A 23,449-nucleotide genomic window follows, 5' to 3' on the forward strand; every position below is an offset into this window, starting at 1 on the left:
TAAGATACATAGGAGAAACTTCCCAACATCCATTATGACTCCTTGAGCCCAGTCTCCCAAACCGGAGAACCAATTTCGCGGGTTCAACCATGACACCCAACCAGTCAGCTCATTACCTACAGCAGCAAGAGAAGAGTGAGATTGTGTTTTCGGCGAAATTCCCACTTCAATTGGAGAATATCGTCCATCTTTTGGTCTATGACCTCGACCGGATCCTCGGTGCTATTTGTGATATACGTGCAACACTTCACGCCGTACTGTGTTGCCAATGTAACACAATATCCGCCTGTCACTGCTGTGAGGTAATTAAGAACCATTCTATGCTGCACCAGTTCTGTTTTATAAGCTTGAAGTTCCCTTCCAGTATATCTAAACGTGTCATCATACATTTCAGTGATATTATCTAACAAATTTGCGAGCGCCGATATGTATTTATAATTTAGCACTCCTCTAGCGGTGCGGGTGAAATCTAACGCGATTAAGAATTGAATCCCGGTGGATTCACTTATCAGATCAGAGGCCGGATGCTCTGTCTTCTCTATCAGGTGCCTTTTAACAACGTGCTCGTAATGGGTGTGAGTATAAGGAGCTTGGGCACCACGATGTATGTCTTTCATTTTATCATGTGTTACAGTCATTACTTCAGGCAATACTTTTCCAATATAACACAATCCTTCAGAGTTTGGGGCTAGCCACTTGTACGCCTTTCTCCCGCATATGAAATATGCATCATCGGGGAGAACATATGGGACGGAGAAGGACATAACCATATTACACACCTTCCAGGTGAAATCTCCTAACCCTAATTCTTCCATCTGCTTAATACACGTATCAGGTTGTACGATATGTGCACAGTATCCTGGTGATACTTCTCCAACTCTCGTAATCCTATTTCCTAAGGTGTACCTATACCGGAAAGATTTTCCTCTACTAGCTATGTGGCGTACAAGCTCTGTATCTGTAGGCATTCTATCTGCTCTATGCGAAAAGGTCATGGTGTGGTTACTCCATGACACTTCCCAATTTCCCGGCTTTCTGGGATTAGAGATGTTGAAACATAATAGGGACCTATCCACATGGTATTGGTGGAGCTTCAAACTAGGAGGGCTGGAGATATTAAACCTCCTGTCCACCAGTCTCCCACCATTTAACTCAAGTACCTCCCCTATCGTTAAAGGAAATGGTACTAGCCCTGATTTGCTATGACCTTGAGGTACTTGAGAGCATACCCAACAATCTGTTTTGTTTAACACATTACCCACTAAGGAGTGATAGTCACTCAATGGATGCCGGTCCATATGGATATTAAAACTGGATTGGCATTTCTTAATGCACCCATCTTCAATGACATTGTTACAGAGCCTACAGATACAGTTTTCCTCAGCTAACAATCCGTCACAATTCCTTCTATGGTCAATGCTATCGGATCGTTTTCTGATACTCGCCTTTGCTTGTTGGTTAGGTTGATCTTGGAAAACTACGCCTCCATCTTTATCATCAGAACCCATTCCAGAACCTCTATCGACCTCCATGGTACTCTCGCCGGAACAGACTGCTCTGGTCAACATCATGGTTAACAGGAAAATCCGGATCACAGTCTCTTGGGGCAAGTCCATCTTATAGGAGGAAACGGAGAAGAATGAGAAGGAGGAAAAAGAAATTTGAGGGAGAGGGGATGGGAAGTGGAGAAAAACAATAAAAGGGAGTGGGGAGTCGACAACAGCTCTCGGTCTTCAAGGCTCAGGTGCCGCCTCAGTCCTCCTGGAACAGACACTCCAGTGATACAACCTCTACCGTCTGTTCCTTATCACGGGACTTCTCTGGATCAGCAACCTTCTTGCAGTGGGATGAATGGACCCAAGTCTCTCTCTCAGCAACCTTCAATGCTGTAGTGCTAGTCAATAAGACCTGGTATGGTCCTTCCCATCTGTCAATAAGGCAACCTGAGCGTAGAAAATTCCGTATCATTACATAATCCCCAGGTTCAATGTCATGACAATTACTATCAGGTAGATCAGGAATCACCAACTTCAGATTATCATTTTGATTCCTTAACTGTTTACTCATGTTAATCAAGTACTTTACAGTTACTTCATTGTTACATTTCAAATCATCCTGAGGGTTAATCATGGCATGCGGTTGTCGACCAAACAAGATTTCAAAGGGAGACAGATTAAGAGGGGACCTGGGAGTGGTTCTGATACTGTACAATACAATGGGTAAAGCTTCTGGCCATGTCAATCCTGTCTCTGCCATCACTTTACTCAATTTATTTTTAATAGTGCTGTTCACTCTTTCGACCTTCGCACTCGCCTGTGGCCGGTACGGAGTGTGCAGCTTGCTATCAATTCCCATCAACTTACACATTCCTTGAAAGACATCACCTGTAAAATGGGTACCCCTATCACTTTCGATTATTCTAGGGATACCATATCTACATACAAATTCCTGCACAATTTTCTTAGCAGTAAACATAGCGGTATTTGTAGCCGCAGGAAATGCTTCGACCCAATTTGAGAAAACATCTATACAAACAAGTACATATTTCAAATTCCGACAAGGGGGTAATTGTATAAAGTCAATTTGTATTACCTGGAAAGGGCCGCCGGCAGGTGGGATATGGGATGGTTCTGTAGGTATTGCCTTTCCAATATTCTTTCTCAAACAGGTAAGGCATGACATTGCTCTTTTACTCGCATGAGAGGAGAATCCTGGGGCGCACCAATATGCTCTCACCAATTTGCACATCCCTTCCTTGCCTAGATGAGTCAGCCCGTGAGCTGCTTCAGCCAGACATGGAAGATATGCTCTGGGGGCCACTGGTTTACCATGTCCATCCGTCCAGAGTCCTGAGGACTCCTGGCCATATCCCTTTGCCTTCCAGACTGCCCTTTCCTGTGTGGAACACAAATTTTGCATTTCACACAACTTCTGTGTGTTAATGGTATTAAATACCATCAATTGTGTGGTCTGTCTGTCTGTATGGGGGTAGCAGCTGCTAACTTAGCAGCTTCGTCTGCTCGGCTGTTACCAAGTGATACCGGGTCTTGGCTATATGTGTGTGCTTTGCATTTGATAACAGCCACTCTGTCGGGTTCCTGTATCGCTGTTAGAAGCCTTTTTATGTGAGTTGCATGCGCTACCGGTGTACCAGCTGCCGTCATGAAATTTCTGAGGCGCCATAGGGCTCCGAAATCATGGACTACCCCGAATGCGTATCTAGAATCGGTGTAGATATTGGCTGACTTACCCTTAGCCAATTCACATGCTCTGGTTAGGGCGACCAGTTCAGCAACCTGGGCTGAGTGAGGTGGGCCTAGCGGTTCCGCTTCTATGGTGTCTTGGTCATCTACGACTGCGTATCCAGTACACAAGTCTCCCGAGTCTGACTGTCTATGACAACTACCGTCCGTGTAGAACGTGAGTTCTGCATCTTCCAGTGGGTTGTCACTGATGTCAGGCCTTGCGGTAAAATTTTGGGTCAAATATTCCATACAATCATGTGTATCTTCCTTTATATTAAATCCTCCTTCCCCATCACTCTCACCTTCCACCCTTTGTGCCTGACCAGGCACACCTGGGAGATACGTTGCAGGATTTAATGCACTGCATCTCCTTATGGTGATGTTTACGGGGGCCATTAGTGCCAATTCCCATCTTGTAAACCTCGCTGATGAGACGTGTCTGGTTTGGGCAGAATTCAATAAGGCTGATACTGCATGTGGCGTATGGATTGTGAGGTTGTGGCCTAGCACGACATCTTCGCTTTTTGTCACTAGCAATGCTATCGCAGCAACGCTTCGCAAGCATGTGGGGAGGGATCGCGCTACCGTGTCTAGCTGAGCGCTGTAGTATGCAACTGGCCTACTGGCATCACCGTGTTTTTGGGTTAGTACACCTGCCGCGCAACCAGCACTTTCTGTTCCGTATAGTTCAAAGGGTTTTCCATAGTCTGGCATACCTAGTGCTGGTGCCTGTGTTAGGCACTGTTTAAGTCTCTCAAATGCTGTTTCGGACTCGTCTGTATGCGAAATCCTATCAGGTTTGTTTGAGGAGACCATTTCCTGCAAAGGTAACGCCAAAATGGAAAACCCTGGGATCCAATTACGGCAATACCCACACATTCCTAAAAACGTTCTGATCTGTTGCTGGGTTTGTGGCAGAGTCATGTCTCTAATTGCTTGGATTCCATCAGCGGTCAGGTGTCTGAGTCCTTGTGTTAGACAGTGTCCCAAATATTTTACCTTAGTTTGGCATAATTGTAACTTGTCTTTGGACACCTTGTGTCCGGTGTCTGAAAGATGAAACAGGAGCTGTTTCGTATCCTTCAGAGATGCTTCCAGTGAATCTGAACACAGCAGTAAATCGTCCACATACTGTATCAATACTGATCCACTGTCTGGTTGGAAAGACTGTAAACAATCATGCAAAGCCTGAGAAAATATACTTGGACTATCTATGAAACCTTGGGGTAATCGAGTCCATGTGTATTGGACTCCTCTGTATGTAAATGCAAACAAATATTGGCTGTCAGGGTGCAGAGGTACCGAAAAGAAAGCGGAGCAGAGGTCAATAACAGTGAAAAATTTGGCAGTGGGAGGGATTTGCATTAGGATGACAGCTGGATTTGGCACTACGGGGAACTGACTCTCAACTATTTTGTTAATCCCCCTTAGATCCTGCACTAGTCTGTAACCCCTCCCCCCACTCTTTTTAACAGGGAAGATGGGACTATTGGCAGTGCTGGACGTTCTTACCAGAATGCCCTGTTGTAGCAAGCGCTCTATTACTGGGTAAACTCCTAACTCCACCTCTGGCTTCAGAGGGTACTGTGGGATTTTTGGAGCTATCCTACCATCTTTTACTTGTACAACTACTGGAGCTACGTTTGCCATTAATCCAGTGTCTTGTCCGTCTTTTGTCCAAAGTGACTCTGGTATCTGAGATGTCATCTCTTCTATTTGGGATGGATTCCTATTTGTCATAATGGTATGTGACATTAATTTTGATGGGGAGTCTAACATGTCTCGCACTTCCTGAGCGTGTTTCTCAGGTATGTCCAAGAATACACCTTCAGGAGTACAATAAATGACGCACCCCATTTTACACAGTAAGTCTCTTCCCAGGAGATTGGTTGGTGCCGATGCAGCCAGCAAAAAGGAATGCTTGGTATGCAAAGGCCCTATTGTAATCTCGGCTGGTTTGCTAACAGGGTAGTGCTGGACTACTCCTGTTACTCCCATGGCTGGAATTGTCCTACCAGTGGTTCTCATGCCCACTGTCGAATTTATCACTGACTTGGCCGCCCCTGTGTCTACAAGAAAGTTTAAAGTTTTACCAGCTACATTAATTGCGATCTCGGGTTCACTTCCAAGGTTGGCAATTCATTTTACTGGCTGCAGATTACAGGTATGGCCACACCCCTATTGGGTATGGTGACCTTCCTGAATCCCGCTGGCAGCAACTACTTGTGAGGGAGTTAGCTGGGAACTACCAGAGGCATGCCAGTCTCTGTTCGGGGGATATCTTTTTGTTTCCCCTGTATGTGGCTCATAACTCCGTTTCTGTGGACCCCGATCCCAATGTCGTGTGTCGTGTCGTTGTCTAGGGGGTTGGTATGAGTTTCGTGGATTCTTTACTCTACAATCTCATGCCATGTGTCCCTGTTTGTGACAAGAATAACAAGTAACCATACTTGACTTACCCACAGGATTTGGTGATACAAACAAAGGCTGCCTTGTGGTCAGAGCCTGTATACTTACTGACATTAATTTATCACCTTGTTGTTCCCTGTGTCTGGTGATGTTTCTATCGTGATCAATAGCAGCCTCTCTCAAAGTAGCCACAGACAGACCTCGCCAACATGGTTGTGTGGTCTGTACCCTAGTCTTCAATGACTCTTTTAAACCATCCATCAGTACCAATACTGCTACTTCCCGATGGTTTGTGTCTGTTTTAATGTCCTCTATGCCTGTGTATTTTGCCATTTCTAATAATGCTCTGTGAAAATACTCTGCAGCTGTCTCTGACTCCTTCTATTTAATGGAGAATATCTTATTCCATTTAGCTACTGCTGGGAAATACTCTTTTAACTGCAAGTTTATTCTTTTCACATTATCTTGGTTGTACACATCTGTAAGAGGTACATCATGATCTAGTCCGCAATCAGCTAAAAATTGAGTTGCGTCGACATTTGAGGGTAAACATGCTCTCAGCAATATCTGCCAGTCTTTATTGTTGGGCTCTACAGTGTTACCTAAGTCTCTGATGTATTTTTGACTGGCAACTAAGTCTTTTCTAGGGTCAGGAAATTCAGACACTATGGTCCTTAATTCCATTCGGGAAAATGGGGTGTACATGGCAATGTTCCTAATGGGAGTGGCTCCTGATGTGTCTGTTTTCCCATTTGGCACTGCTATTACTCTAACAGGTGTAATTCTAACAACCTCATTCTGTGTAGATTCTACAGGCTGTGGTGAAATAGTCTCAGCATAATGCATGGTGCCGTACTTACCAGTTGATACGACCTCACCTATCCCTCCGCTAGGGGCCTTTACTAATCTCGTGGGTGGAGCTGTGCCTACTGTGGTCTCTGCTATGGTGGCTGCTAGAGAGAGCGCTGAAATCGTTGCCGATTCGTCCTCTTGATCACACTCCTGAGGAAAGTTCAAAACAGGGTACAACTTGCACGGGTTAATACTTGCATGGGTTAATGGGTTAACATTATCATTAACATTTACACAGTTACTAAGTGATTTTGTGTTACACCTTAGTGCGTCTTTCTCCGCAATCAACTTCTCTCCTGATATGTATGGTGGCGGTGGGGCCGTGGCAATCAGTTTTCTGTTAGAGCCAGATCCCGCCGCCTGAGCCAAACCTCTCTGTATCTCACCTTCCTGTTGCCACAACTGTAAATAATCATAATGCTGGATTCGTCTCTTTGTTGATTTTATGAGACATATCCTCCTCCTTAAATTTTGTAACACTTCTGAGCTGAAGCTCCCTACTCTTGGGAATTTCTCCCCGTCATGTACAGTCATTCTCTCCCATTCATCACATAAAGTTTCTGTGTGACTTCCATATTTCTCACACATTATATACCTGGCCGACCCAATTGGTCGGACCACTGAATCAACCCGAACCGAGGTTGATCGCCCCCTACCTGAACAAGTGGCCCCCATAGTTCGAAAGTGTTGCTTTATTTAGCCAACTCTTACGCAAAACCAAATGTCCAAAATAGGCTGACGGTGGCGGTTTACCGAGTACCCCACTCACTCGCTCACGCCGACCAATACGACCTGATCACACCGATATGGTGCTGGCGTACTCGACCTAGGGCCCCTGCGACCTGAACCTCTATTTACTGGAACCTGCGAGGGTTATCCGAAGAACACTTACTCTTTCCAGTAACTATTGGTTGCTGGATAGTTCCTGAGTGAGCAGCAAACTTCCCTTAAAATAAAAAATTACACAAATCACGTTAGAGTGTACAAATAGCGTTTGTGACCCCTTTACTCTAATGGTATTAGGTCAGATTACTAATGTACACAATTACGTGCGGTCCAATCGTTCAGTACACAAACAACTAAGCTTATGTACGGAAAGACCAATGGAATCGAAAATTACGGCTGCGAATTCCTTCAGCCAGAGCTTATATGGCCTATATGGGTGTTGCACCAACCCTTTTCGGTGTTGTGCCTGTGAACTGTATAGCGGACTTCCTTGTCGGCTGTACCTGGACCTCCTGGTCTGCTATGACCTCCTGGTCTTGTTACAGTATGACCTCCTGGTCTGCTATACTCTAATGCTCAAAATTGTATATTTAACCAGGGATGCCTCCCTAGCCACCGTGCACGTCACTTACACGCATGTACCTCACGAGTACTCGACTTTTCTTGTGGTTCAGCCTTTAAAAATTGTAAAAACACTCACTCATCACATGTACACTTTTGTTTCTATTTCTATTTCTGCGCAGAAATTTTTCTTTAGATCAGGTGTGTTACCAATTAGGAGCAGGATCTGTTAATTAAATTTCGGACACCCAAAAATAGACTTGCGTTATTTCTCGCCTCGCGTTATTTATCGCTTTGCGTTAAAAATCAACTTATCGTGACTTGAGCTACGTGGGCGTAACCGGACGCTCCGTTGCGTAACGTACGCTGCGTGCGTCGGCCTTTGGATTGCGTACGCAAGTCTTTGTTAGAGACACGTATACGCAAAGCAAAGATCCACCGTAACACAATTTATACTTTTATCAATGTAGATGATCCTTGATCATCTACCACACAACACACTGACTTCGCCTTATCTCCCAGGCAAAACTGTGTGTTTGTCTATCCTTTAACGATGTTATCTATTCTTAAACTATGAAATAACGGCAACTCTCTTTTAGCACTTTTATCAACTATAAAACTGGCAGACAGGAGAGTGATATACGAAAATACACAAATGAAAAAGAAATGCAGATATATATATGTGTGCGTGCGTGTGTACGCAAGACAGAAAAATAAACAGTTTTAAAAGACACTAGCGTTTTGTTCTTACCTCCGGTTCCCGGATTCCTTCAGCACTCTTTACCTAAGCGAAGCAGACGCTTATCCTGTCAGCACTACGAGGGATACAACCTCCCGCCCTTTGCTGAGGGATAATGTCTGCTGATCTACCTAGTGCAGATATGTGAAGGACGGGCGAGCCGCCAATTGATAAAGCTAAATATTTATCGTATATAAAACACTTTAAGAGGTCTGAGAACACTGTACGCTATCTACGTAAGAAGTACCGTAAGGGTACGCAAGTTGTGTAGCGATCGCTCAACCGTAGTCGAGACGCTCAAGCGTCACGTTCGCTTACGGCCCAGTGATCACAGGCAGGCACGCTATTGGCTGCCGACTAACGTAATGATTCGCTATAGCGTAGCGTACGCTCGGGACCACGAGGAGATCACCAGCGGTGCAGACGCTTACAACGTTAAAACCTTTATATCTATACCTTTAACAATGAGATACACAGTATACCTTAGTGTAGAGACAGAGTGTAAGTGCAACCTGGTGTAACCTGATTAACTACAAAGCTGCTTGAGCGTCACCGACGCTCAGAGAATACTTAACCCTATAAAGAATACACAGATACCTGGGCTTAGGGTCCAAAACCTATTATATGTATTATAACTATTATACTTGCAAAAGGAATCACAGTACAAATGATACACTACAATATAACATAGACTAACTAACCAGATAACTACACGGGAAATACAATACAATACAATTAAAGGAAAATACGAGAGAAAGAGTAGGGAGAGAGAGAGAGAGAGATGGCTCACAGTAAGACAATATGATTACGGAGAAAACTTACGCACAAGGGGAACGATCGCATGCGCCTCGATATCCAGCTCCCGATTATCAGCAATGAGAACCGTTGATGAGAGTGAATCTGGATATGGTCGGCCTGCCTATTTATGCCCCACACACAATACAATTCAATGGTCCCTACAATCTCATTGTCCATTGGACACAGGAATTTGGCTTCGCATTATAACAAAAGGTCATAGGTTGATTCATACAGGTGGGCTGTGACTGTTTCCAACTGTTCAGGTGGGTGGGATACTGGGTTTCCCGCCGCATGACTAAGTAAGAACAAATAATAGTAAATGGACATAAACTTCTTATGTCCATAACTATTCGCACGAGCGATTAATCCGCTCCAAACCAACACCGGAATATTGCTATTTAAATACTCTTCCGATGGGTACCAAACACTACTGTATGACCCCTGTTAGACCCTTCGTACAATACAAAGAGGAATCTCTCCGTTCAGGAACATGCTATGTTAACCAAACTTTCAGAATCTATCAAAGGGACCATGATCTATAAAATACCTTATTAGTGAAAATATGTAACGATTGAGTCGCACGCTACGACTACACAAACTTTACCGTAAATACGCATACCGAGCACCAGCGGGTGCACGCAACAGCGGGTATGCGCACTCACGGGAGAGCGCACGCATGCGCAGCGCGGACCTGAATGAGGTGCAAATATGGCAGTGTGCATAGAGATATTTTTCTGACTTTGACAAAATACACATTGTACAAAATGATTTTCTTAATTTTTTTTTTAAATATATATATTTTTTAAAAACATTGGTGCAAACATCAATGATTTTCTTAAAAAAAAAAAAAAATTATAAAAAATAACCCCATCAGTGCAAACATCGATAGCCAGAACGTTGCGACCATCGATGAACATGACATCGCGACTTCCGTTTACAGGCATCAAGTCTTCTCAGGAGCCCCTGGATCCCCTTGGGAAAGTGAGAGGCTGCTTTTTTTCACATTTCCCCAGCGACTGCTAGTGTCTGTACTGGGGGTTGGGGGTGCTGCCGGGCTGACCGATCAGCAGTAATCGAAAGCAAGGCAGGCACTGGGGGAGAGGGAACCAGGAAGCAGAGAGCAGCAGTCCCTCTGACAGCAGCAATTGCTGTCGGGGAAAGCCCAGCCTGGTGTGGTTGTATCTGATGCGACCATGCCATGCAAGTTAAGGAGACCTTTCCATGCAGATAATCATAATTATTGTGTCACCTCCGTTTATGGGATACATGTGTGATCATCAGTAATGCTGGTGACAGTCAAAATTTCTACAGCATTAGCCAGACAGGAAAATGCTGACACGGCTGTAATGTTGTATAAACCAGTTTCCCAAACTTCATCATTACAGTCCAAGTTTTAAGGATATCCATGCTGGAATCCAGTTGGTTAAATCAAATTGACTGAGGTACTAATTAATTTACCTGTGCTCAAGCATGGAATCCCTTAAAACCTGAGCACTGAGTCAGGTGCCCAATATCCCTTATGGACTACGAGAAAAGGATTTACGGGTAAATCCTATTTTCTCTAGCATCCATAAGGGATATTGGGGAAACTAGTACGATGGGAACGTCCCAAAGCTTCCAGAACAGGCGGGAACGTGCAAAGACTGCTGCAGCACCGCCTGCCCAAACTGGGTATCCTCTTTGGCCGGGGTATCAAACTTGTAGAACTTCACAAAGGTGTTCTTCTTCGACCAGGTAGCAGCTCGGCATAGTTGCAAGGCCGAGACTCCACGGGCAGCCGCCTAGGAAGAGCCCACTGATCTTGTAGAGTGGGCCTTCTGAGACTTAGGAACAGGTAAGGCTGCCAACACATAAGCCTGTTGGATAGTAAGCATAATCCAACGAGCAATGGACTGCTTCAAAGCAGGACAACCCTTTTTCTGCACATCATAGAGCACGAACAAGGAATCCGTCTTTCTGATCCGAGCTGTCCGCTTGACATAGATCTTCAAAGTACGCTCAGCATCCAATGCATCCGGAGGAGCAGAAGCGTCAGAACTGGACGGAACCACAATAGGTTGATTCAGGTAAAACGCGTTGACAACCTTCGGCAGGAACTGCTGTCTCGTCCGGAGCTCCGGTCTGTCCTCATAAAAAACCAAGTGTGGACTTTTGCACGATAAGGCTCACAATTCTGAGAGACAAAGAGCAGAAGCCAGGGCCAGTAACATCACCGTCTTCCATGTGAGGTTCAAACCAGGAGGACTGTAGAAATGCTAAGACAACATCCAAATCCCAGGGTGCCGTAGGCGGCACAAAAGATGGTTGGATGCGGAGTACCCCTTGCAAGAAGGTCTGAACTTCCAGCAACACTGCCAATTTCTGCTGGAAGAAAATGGAGAGGGCTGAAATCTGGATCTTAATGGAACCCATACGTAAGCCCTTATCCACACCAGCCTGCAGGAAACGTCCCAAGTGAAACTCAGCAGGCGGATATGTGCGTTCCTCGCACCAAGAGACATATCTTCTCCAGATATGATGATAGTCTTTTGACGTCACAGGTTTCCTGGCAATAACCTTTTTGGAAATGCTTTTGTGAGCTAGGATGTTCTGCTCAACCTCCATGCCATCAAACGAAGTCGCCGTAAGTCCGGGTAGACAAACAGTCCTTGTTGAAGAAGATCTCTTCGGAGTGGTAGAGGCCAAGGGTCTTCCACAGACATGTCCAGCAGATCCGCGTACCATGCCCTTCGAGGCCAATTCGGGGCAATCAGAATTGCCTGTACTCCCTGATTTCTGATTCGCTTGAGCACCCTTGGGAGCAACGAAATCGTCAGAAACAGGTAGACCAGCCAGTAAGGCCAAGGCGTCGTCAGTGCATCTACTGCCCTCGCCTGAAGGTCCCTGGTCCATGAGCAATACAAGGGAAGTTTCTTGTTGAGATGAGAAGCCATCAGTCTATTTGTGGGCAAACCCACCGGTTGATGATCTGCTGGAACAGCAGATGGTGGAGTCCCCACTCCCCCGGGTGGAGATCGTGACGACTCGGGAAGTCCTCCTCCCAGTTGTCCACACCCGGAATGAAGATTGCTGACATGGCTCTTGCATTTCTTTCTGCCCAGAGGAGTATCTTTGACACCTCTCGCATGCAGGCTCTGCTTTTTGTCCCTCCTTGTCGATTGATATACGCCACCGCCGTGGCGTTGTCAGACTGTACCTGGATTGCATAATCCTGGAGTAGAGGAGAGGCTTAAACAGAGCATTGGAGATCGCCCAAAGTTCCAGAATGTTGATCGGAAGGAGGCTTTCATGGGAAGACCACCTGCCCTGGAACTGTGCCCCTTGGGTGACAGCTCCCCATCCCCTCAGACTCGCATCCGTCGTGAGGAGGGTTCAATCCTGAATCCCAAAACTCCGGCCCTCCAGGAGATTGGAGGACTGTAGCCACCACAGGAGTGAAATCCTGGCCTGCGGTGACAGCTGACTGATCCGGTGCATCTGTAGATGTGAGCCGGACCACTTGCTCAGAACTGAAACATTCTGGCATGGAACCTCCCGTACTGGATCGCCTCGTATAAGGCAACCATCTTGCCTAAGAATCTTATGCAAAGATGTACGAACACTTGAGTAGGTCAGAGCACCATGTAGACCATCTCCTGAAGTGTTTTCGCCTTGTCCTCTGGTAGAAATACCTTCTGGGCCACAGTATCCAGCAACATCCCCAGGAACAGGAGCCGAGTTTGCTCCAGGTGGGACTTCTGTAAGTTGAGGATCCACCCATGGTCTGACAGAAGATGGATGGTGCGGTCGATGTGGAGCAACAAAAGCTCCCTGGATCCTGCTTTGATTAAAAGATCGTCCAAATAAGGTACCACATTAACCCCCTTGACCCGGAGTTGAAGCATCATCTTCGCCATCACCTTCATGAATACCCTCGGGGCAGTAGACAGGCCGAAGGGCAGTGCTTAAAATTGGAAGTGATCGTCCAGCAGGGCAAACCGTAGGTACGCCTGATGAGGCGGCCAAATCAGAATATGGAGATAGGCGTCCTTGATATCCAAGGAGACCATAAATTCCTGTTCTTCCAGGCCTGCAATCACTGCTCACAGGGATTCCATTTTGAACTCGAACACCCTCAAATATGGATTCAAGGATTTCAGATTCAGAATGGGTCTGTCCGAACCGTCCGGCTTCGGCACCACAAACAGGTTTGAGTAAAACCCCTTGCCGCATTGCGGTAGTGGTACTGGAACAATGACGTGGGACTGAACCAACTTTCGGATAGCCTGTTTCAACGTAACTTGCATATCCTCTAAAGCTGGTAAGCCTGATTTGAAAAATCGTTGAGGGGAAAGGGGTGGGTTGAGAGTACTATCGAACTCCAGCCTGTAGCCCCGAGAAACCAAGATCTCTGACCCAGGCCATCCTGACAAGAAGCCTCCCAGACGCGGCTGAAGTGACGCAGTTGAGCTCCCACCTCGAGGTCCCCTCGGGGTGGGTGGGCACCATCATGCTGAGGCCTTAGTGGAAGCAGAACCGGTGGACTGTTCCTGAGAACTGGTGCTTGCTGGTTTTCTGGACTTACCTCTGGTGCCTCTAGCCACATTGGAGGCACCTCTGCCCTTAGATCGAAACCTGTGAGACCAAAAGAACTGGATAGATGGCCCCTGATAGGAGCGTCTCGCCGGCGGGCCCCAGAGTGGAGAAACGTGGATTTTCCAACCATAACTTTGGAAATCCAGTTATCCAGTTCGACCCCAAAAAGACATTCCTCAGAAAAGGGGAGGGATTCCACACAGCATTTGGATTCTGCGTCCACAATCCTCTGACACAACTACAAGGCCCTGCGTGCCGACACTGCCATGGCAGAAGTCCGAGCATTAATACTCCCCATCTCCTTGAGTGAATCACAGAGGACACGGGTAGTGTCCTGAATGTGCTTCAGGAGGGTTACCATAGTAACTAAGGACATATACCCCGAGAGGCCTCCTTGAATTTGAGGGGCCCAGGAATGAATAGCATGGGTCATCTAGCAACCCGCAATGACCGGTCCTTGTGCTATACCGGCTGCTGTGTATATAGACTTTAGTGTAGTCTCAATCTTCCTATCCCCAGGGTCCTTCATGGTAAAAGAGCCCGAAGGGGGTAGCACCACCTTTTTAGACAGGTGAGACACTGAGACATCCACCCCAGGGGGTTCCTCACAAAATTTTCTACCTTCAGGTGCAAATGGGAAAGTGCGCAAAAGCTCTTTGGACACTTGGAATTTTTTGTCTGGATGTTTCCAGGCCTGTTTGAATAAGTCATCTAACTCTGGAGAATTAGGGAAAGTGACATTAGGTCTGTTCTGTACAAAGAAAACAACTGCTGTGAAGCAGCGTCCTCTAGGGGGAGCTTTAACACATCCCTTATGGCCAAAATGAGGGGTTCAATACCCTGAGCAGAATCGGGATCCCCACCAACGGGATCCAGGTCATCCCCATCATCCTGTATATCATCATCTGTATCAGATAGTATAGCAGGTAAACCACGGTTCTGAGGGGGGGCGTGGCTTGGATCGGTATGGAGTAGCGGTGTGCAGCCTTAGCTCTCCGCTAAAAATCCTGTAAACCCATCCGATTTCCCCAACCCGTGGATCCTGCTCCCTGCCAGCTGCCCCTTGAGTGTGTGCTGCCTCTGCTGCTGCCCTTGCTGACCCGTTGTGCTGCTGTGGACCTTCCAGCGTGGTCCCTGGCTCCCTGCCTCCCCGCCGGCCGCCGCCGGAGCTCCGGGAGAGGCGCGTGTCCGCGCGCCCGGCGGTGCCTGTGAGCTGGTCCTATGGCTGGGGGCTGCAGGGGAGAGGGCCCTACTATCTGCTGGGTCCGGTGGGGGTGCATGCCTGAAGCCCCGCTGCGGTGACGCTGGAGACCGAGCCCGGGTGAAAAAAGCCAGCGAAAAGCCGCCATTCTTAGCCCTGCTGCTCCTTCTCCCCCTGCGGTGCTGTGCGGAGCGATGACTGTGGTTGCCATCCTGTCTCCCTCCTGGGCTTAATACTTCCACGAGGCCTCGCAAAGCCAGTGTCCTTTATATTTTCTCTTGGATGGACTGTATATACTTCACTGAAACCGGCTGCCCTACATTAGCTGCCTGTTATCCTGTGGTGATAGCCTGGGTGTCCCTGACTCGGCTTTTCTTCTGCTGCAATTTACACAACGTACACCTGCTTCCTGACTATCTGCAGTGTGCCCACATACTTGTTCCGTTTATTTGGGGTGCCATATCTGCCCAGCCTAGGCGGCCCTGACCCGTGTGCTGAACCTGCTGTAATACTCCTGTGGATCTGCATTCCCGTCCAGGGGCACCATGGTGAAGGGAGGACAGAGTGCGGCTAACGCTGCTGCGAAACTGGAGAAATTTGCCAGATCACAGCAGGCATCTACGTCGGCAAAGCGGGGTGAAGCCGGCCCGACCTCGCCTGCGGCCGAGGTGGACACCTCCGACCATGATGAGCAGGTGCATTCTACCCAGCAAATATTGCAGGCAATCTCTGCGTCCGAACAGAGGGTCACGGGCCGGATTGGGCAAGTACAAATGGATGTTTCTCTGCTAAGGCAGGATATGCAGAAGATCCGAGAGCGTGTGGGTGAAACTGAACATCGGATATCGGTTTTGGAGGATGCTGCTCCACCCTTGCAGTTGAGAGTGGCGGACCTGTCTACCCAAGTGACGTCTATGCAGGCTAAAATGTCAGATATAGAAGGGAGATTGCGGCGCAACAACGTCCGATTTGTCGGGTTGCCCGAGAGAGAGGAGGGCAACTCCCCGAAGTCATTTCTTGAAGGGTGGCTTATTGATCTGTTTGGCAAGGAGGCATTTACCTCTCAATTTGCGGTGGAGAGGGCGCACAGGCTCCCGCCTAGACCGCCGCCACCGGGGGCCCCGGCCAGAACATTTATTGCACGCTTCCTGCATTTCAAGGACCGTGACACTGTGCTCCGTCTGGCCCGAACAAAGGGCCCTATCCAACAAGATGGACATAATATTTCCGTATTTCCTGATTTTGCCCTGGAGGTGCAAAAGAGCCGATCTCAATTTATTCAAGTCAAGCGTCAGCTCAGAGACCGCAATATACAATATGCTATGATGTTTCCAGCCAAGTTGCGGGTGGTGCTTAACAACACCACACATTTTTTCACATCTCCTCAAGATGCTGGTGCATGGCTGGAGCGTCAACCACGCCCTCCTTAATGATGTGTTGTTGCTCTGAGGCTGCTTTCAGTTTTTTTGCACCGCTGTTTCTATTTATCTAATGCATATTCCTGTGAATATAAATGCAATGTGAGGATATATGCAATGTGGGGCGTATGGGAGTGGGGCAAATTTATGTTATTGCTCGCTCTGTATCGTTATGATATGGCGGTAACGGTCAGTCCCACATTATTTTACTGCTATTTGCTGCTTTGTAATGGGGCATGTGCCTGGCAATGTTGTTTTTTTCTTTTTTCAGGGTTGGGGTACTACTTTTTTCTACGAGTTGTGGAGAGCTCTTACCGAAAATAGTGTAAGGGCTTTTCCTTAGGTTCTTTGGTTAGGCCCTTATCCCTTAGTTTGGTTACTTAATGGGAGTTACGGGATCCAGGTATGCCTTAAGTTTGCGAGGTGATACAGGGTGGGTGCGGGGGGGGGGGGGGTAGTTTGTTTTTTTCTAAGCTATAATTTTTTAGTTCTGTGCGTACTTTGCAATGACGCGTTATTTCTGTATGATATTGCTCTGTGCTCTTTTGCCTCCTGGGACGTAGGGGGATTGGTTGCTCCTGTCCCTATTTATTGTTTGCTCAGCCTTGCTATGTTGCGATGCCAGGTTTTGCTGTATGTCTCTTTGATCTATCCTGTTACCCCTTTCCGTTACGATTTCTATGTCTGCTGTTTCTGAGGGGCTCCGTCTGCTCAGCTGGAACGTTCGGGGATTGAATGAAAAAATCAAAAGATCGTTGGTCCTGACTCAGGTTAAAAAATACCAGGCGGACATAATTTGTCTTTCTGAAACACATTTGCATGGAGGTAGGGTGTTGGCACTTAAAAAACCATGGGTTAGTCACGTGTATCATTCCACTTTCTCTAGCAGTGCCAGAGGCGTTTCTGTAATGATTAGAAAGTCAGTACAATTTCATCTGGATGACTGTGAAACTGACCAATATGGCAGATACGTCTTCCTACAAGCCCATATTAACTGCTGATTGTTTCATATATTAGCAGTATATGTCCCCCCGCCATATAATAATGAGGTTCTCCGTCACGCTGCCCGTTTCCTGGCCCGGTCCCCTGCTACCCCTGTGATATGCCTAGGGGATTTTAACAATGTTATGGATAGTGGTATGGACAGGTGGAGGGAGTCTGTTGCGTCTTCCCCTCCCCTGGCGTCCCCTACCTCGTTCGCGAGACTGGTGGGGGAGCTGGGGCCACTCATTTCTCCTGTCAGTCCGCTACCCATCATGCTTTTTCTCGTATTGATTTGGTTTTAGTTTCTCCTGATTTATCCCCTATACAGTGTTCTGTCGCTGAAGCATGATGCCTTTAAAGCGTTTTTGCGGGGCTCCTTTATAAAGCGGATCTCTGAAGTTAAAGCGTTCAGTAAGAGGGAGGAGGTGCGGTTGGAATCTTTGTGCCAGCAGCTGGAATCTCAATATCTTATTACCCATTTGCGGTCTGATGAGTTGTTGTGGAAGAACGCGCAGAGTGAGTGGTCGGATTGTTTATTTGAGAAATCCAGGCGTAGACTCCTTTTTGCGGGACATGAGCAGTATTTTCAGGCGGAGATGAATGGCAGCTACTTGGCCTTTTTGGCCCGGTCTGATTCCCCTAGAACAGTAATTCAGTGTGTGAAGAACTCTGCTGGCCAACTGTGTTATTCTGGATCAATGGTGGCGGAGACCTTCCGTAGTTATTATTCCTCGCTTTATGCCTCCCGAGCCGGTTACTCTGATGATCAGCTTGGGGAGTTTTTGTCTCAGTTGACCTTGCCATGCTTGTCCCGGGAGGACTCGGGGGCTCTAGATGCACCTATCACGTTGGAGGAGGTGGAGGCTGCGATCCTGTCTCTCCTGGCGTCTAAGGCACCGGGATCCGATGGACTTCCGGGTGAGGTCTATAAAAAATACAGTACGTTTTTTGCCCCCTATCTCTTACAATTGTTTGAACTACTCTTAGAGGGTGGGGCTCTCCCGCGTTCTATGGCCGAGGCCAATATAATTGTCCTGTTGAAACCAGGGAAAGACCCCCTGCTCCCCGAGTCTTATCGACCCATTTCCCTCCTCAATACTGATGTCAAGATACTGGCAAAAATCTTGGCATCTCGATTGAATTTGGTAATTGCAACAATAATTCATCCAGACCAGACTGGCTTTATGCCGGGTAAATCCACGGCCCAAAATCTGCGTAGATTGTTCTGTCATCTCCAGAGAAGTGATATGGTGGGGTCGGTTGCGGTGGTGGTGTCCCTTGATGCGGCAAAAGCGTTCGACTCCGTAGAATGGAGGTACCTGTGGGGGGTGCTGGAGAAATTTGCTTTTGGCCCTCGATTTATTAGCTTTATCCAGTTGTTGTATTCCTTGCCTGTGGCTCGTGTGACGGCCAATGGTTTCACGTCTGAGCTTTTTGCGTTGGAGAGGGGCACTCGACAGGGTTGCCCCCTCTCTCCTGCACGGTTTGCGATCGCCGTGGAGCCGTTGGCCGCCCTGCTGCGCAGTAATGGCGGGGTCAAGGGAGTTGAGATTGGGGGTCATGTAGATGTGGTGGCGCTATACGCGGATGACATGCTTCTTTTCCTGCAGGACTCTGATGACTCCCTACAAACAGTGTTACAGGTAGTGGAGAATTTTGGTATCTTTTCCGGTCTGCTAATTAACTGGGACAAATCCCACATTTTTCCTATTTCTGGCCTTCTCCCTGAAAACACACGGGGGGCGTATCCTTTGCAATGGACACTGCGGTTCAAATATTTAGGCATCTGGATTACTCCTATGGCGCGTAGCTATGTGGCCCAAAATATCGACCCCATATTAGCGACATTTAAAGAGAAGGCTCATAGCTGGAAAAAATTACCATTGTCTGTCCTGGGTAGGGTTAATTTATTTAAAATGGTGATGCAGCCAAAGTTCCTTTATGTTCTGCACAATTCCCCGGTCTACCTCCCCAAGAAGATCTTTACTGTTATTGAGGGAGTTTTATCCTCATTTATATGGAGTGGCAGGCCAGCGCGGGTCTCTATCAGAACACTATGCAGATCTCAGATGTCCGGCGGGGCAAGTCTCCCGGATCTCAGACTATACTATGTGGCGGCTCAGCTGGCCCATCTGAGTGAATGGACCGGGGATTCTCTGGGTACTACGGTGAGGGGGTTTCTGGCTGAGCGGACGGAGTGCTCTCCTGCTTTCTCTCTCTCTCCTCTTCAGCTTCTCCTTACTGGTCTCTCAACGTCTGGCTTGCCTCCCCTGTTGCGTCAAGCCTTGCTTATCTGGCGCTATGCGCACACTTTATATGACTGGGAGGGACATGATACCTGTACCCCACTGTGGTTCAATAGTGCATACCCTGAGCTATATGAGATGTCGCTAGATAATATATGGATTGCTAGGGGTGTCATGGCACTGGGTCAGCTATACCACGGTGGAGTGCTGAAGTCATTTCAGCAACTGAAGATCGAATTTGATGTACCTAACACTGCTATGTTCCGGTATTTTCGGCTTAGACATGCTGTACAGACCCAATTCCCTCACGGCCCACCATTGATTGTTGACTCACCTGTCAGGACGCTGCTTACTTCTTTGAGTCAGAGGGGGAAGGTGTCTACCATATATGCTGCTTTAAATAATAATAGCTATCCCGATCTATTAAATAATCTCCGTATTAAATGGGAGACTGATTTGGGGCAATTGTCCCATGAGCAGTGGCTCCAGATTATGAGTTCCCTTAAATACACTACGCCATGTATAAGGTATAAACAGGTTTTTTTCTACATTCTACACAGGGCCTATCGCACTCCGGTTACTATGCAGAGGGCTGGTCTTAGGGAAGATTCTAACTGCCCCAGGTGTCGGGCAGCCGATGCCGGATTTTGGCACTTACTGTGGGATTGCCTTGAGATTTCCCTTTTCTGGCATAAAGTGTGGTGTGATGTGATGTGATCATGACAGCACCGTCCCTCCCTACATTAGATCCTGGTATATGTTTATTTGGGTTAGATTTGGAGGAAACACACTCTGTTTTACTGTACAAATATGTCCTGTGTCTCACTACGCTAGCTAAGGTGGTTATCGCTAGGGTCTGGTTCTCTGCTGGTGTACCTAGGGTGGAGCACTGGAGGGCGTTGGTGAACGAGGTAATTCGTCATGAGAGACATATGTATAAAATACGGGGTTCCACCTCTCGATTTACGGAGATGTGGGATCGCTGGAGTAGCACAAGGCTGGGCGGGCAGGTATTAAGCACCTGAGCGACATTTGTAATAATATGGATACTCTTTGTCGTGGATATATATACGATAAGAATTAACACGCACACCAAATTGTGATCTGAAAATATCCGTTTATTGATGGCAATTGTTATTGTTATAGTTAATTTTCAATGTTGATGTTTTGTTATGTTTCTGTGACACAAAACTCAATAAAAATCACTTGATTTAAAAAAACCCCCACGGTTCTGAGGACCTGCATGAGAGAGGGGGGCTGTGCATCTGCCCTAGCAGCTAAATCAGCAACAGCCTGTTGTAGTAGCTGAGTTTTCTGCACTTTAGCAGTGAGCTGGGATGACATATCAGACATCATAGTCTTAAGAGACCCTAACCAGTGGGGCTCTGGACCCTCTCCCCCAGCCCCTTCACTGATTTGTGAAGATTGACTACACTGTTCACAGGAAACAGAGTCAGTAGATAATGGAGAGAATCTAGTGTGACATACACTACATAGCTTGTGTTTACCCATATTTTACAGTAAGCACACAACATACACACAGACAGTAACTGCAAGCCTGCCCCACTGGGAGAGTAGACACAGAGTGAGAGGACCCAGCACACCCTGAGCTGCACAGCCCCAGTGAGGCTGTCAGCTTCTTAAAACACAGTAAACACTAATAAATGAAGTCCTAAATAGGAACCAGATAGTGTACACAAGCGGCGCTCCCCCTTTCTACACCCTATACCAGAGATCCAGCGCGGCTGAGGAGTCAGGAAGCGCTGTGTGTGCTGTATATGGCTGCAGTAAGCAGATGAAGGCGCCAAAATGCCTCAGGTCCTGCTATGATGTAGCTCCGCCCCCTGTAACGATTCTGGAGCTACTATACATATTATACTGGCAAGTATCCTTTTATGCTTAAAACATCACACAAGTGTTAGTTAAGCCCAGTTGTGCCAGTTCTACACGGGGATCTTAGCAGGACCCCTCCCCCCGGGAGGATCCCGTACGCCGCGCCAGTGGTCAGCCGCACTTTGAATCGAAGGACCCCCTTAGCGGAGCCCCCGGTTTGTACTCACCACCGATGTCACCTTCAGGCAGCGTTAGGGGTGTGCAGCGGGCTGCGGTTGCGCTAGCCAAGGCGCAGTGCCCCGCTGAACAACAACCCCTCAGGACGGTGGTCCTGCAGCGGGGAAGCGGCTCTGCACCTCGAAAGGCCGGTGACCACCCCCCCCTCCCCCCAAACTCCCACGGCGCAGGTATGCTGCTACACAGACAGCATACCGAAAATAATAAGATTTCAAATAAATTGAAGAAAACTCTCTGGAGCTCAGAGATGTGCATCCTCTCCTGAGGCCACTTTTTTTCTAAAACTGCCTGTGGGAGGGGGCATAGAGGGGAGGAGCCAGCACACCCAGTTGAAGAAATGTAAAGTGCACTGGCTCCTTTGGACCCCGTCTATACCCCATCGTACTAGTTTTCCCTAATATCCCTTATGGATGCTAGAGAAAATAAAGCAGTCAGTATTTACCCTGCACAGAAACAATATAACCCACCCAATCTAATTCTCTCTGCACATGTTCTATCTGCCCCACCTGCAGTGCACATGGTTTTGCCATTAGAGAAAGATTTTGCTTTGCGATCAGGTCTGAATTGGGCCCTATATCCTTTCAGAGGTAGTGCTCTGTCTGCTACCTTATAGTCCTAATCCAAAGTAAGTGGCCAGGAGGAACCAGCTAGAAGCCCCAGGGAGGAGCTGCAGATGTTACATACATCAGGTACTGTGTAAATAGACTGGTGGTGGTAGAATTCTACAGCTGTATAACCAGTGGCACTATGATGGTCGCTGAGTAACAACCGTATGAGTAGTACGTAAAGGCAGGTTACAGACCGTAAATACCCTCCCATACAGTGTGATAGAGAATGACCGTGCTATCACAAGGATCAATTATTGTAGATCTTATTTCTAATGAAGAGAAACAACAGTTATTATTTGACATTAGACCACATTGTGTTGACCAGCGGTAAGAATGTATGAATAATCTGGACTCTATGGTGTACAACGCGGGGTAATTTTCATACACAATATATACAAGTTATATGAAAGAATGATTGATATAGTGAAGTATTATTTTAAACATTGTGTAAACATGAGAATGGTGCACCTCATCCAACAACAAAACTGGGTCTTGATTTGGCCACCAGTGTAATAGAATTGCATCTGTGTGCCCACTGATGATAGTTAATAACGTCAGCTGTTTTTTGCATTGCAATGATGCAGGTCCATTACAAATGGTGGTGTGTTACATCTCTTTAACATACCCTTTAATACTGCTTTGCGGACATTTGCAGATTACCCCACTTGCGGCATACAGCTTATTGCTGAGGAAGTATGGACTGTTCCTGGAGGTGAACCTACATGGAGAAATAGTGGACAGTTACCATGACCCTGATGGAATTGTGACATGGGCCATCAGCGATGTCTATGAACACCAAGGAAAACTGTATTTGGGCAACACAGATTTGCCTTTCCTTGTCGTTTTACCAAAAAACAGTAAATTATAATGGAACCTGTATTGTGGCTGTTAGGCAATTACCATTTCTGTTCTGAACAGAGGTTTGCTGTATGTAACATGTGGGTTACGGTCTTTTTAGGTGTAGTTTGTGGCCTATAATGCACACTTTTTATTTTTGTAATAAAATTTTAAACTTGT

At 47.0% G+C, this 23,449-nt stretch overlaps 1 protein-coding gene across 1 annotated transcript in view; it reads left to right on the forward strand.

Annotated features, from left to right (window-relative positions):
• LOC134932795 (adipocyte plasma membrane-associated protein-like) overlaps positions 1 to 23,449 on the forward strand; it is a 61,519-nt gene extending 38,070 nt beyond the window's left edge. The window contains exon 9 of the mRNA XM_063927546.1: positions 23,088 to 23,449. Coding sequence (XP_063783616.1) covers positions 23,088 to 23,300 — 213 coding nt within the window. The 3' untranslated portion in view covers positions 23,301 to 23,449. The remainder of the gene's footprint in view (positions 1 to 23,087) is intronic.

The sequence above is a fragment of the Pseudophryne corroboree genome, chromosome 6 (assembly GCF_028390025.1).
Source record: "Pseudophryne corroboree isolate aPseCor3 chromosome 6, aPseCor3.hap2, whole genome shotgun sequence".
Classification (NCBI taxonomy): domain Eukaryota; kingdom Metazoa; phylum Chordata; class Amphibia; order Anura; family Myobatrachidae; genus Pseudophryne; species Pseudophryne corroboree.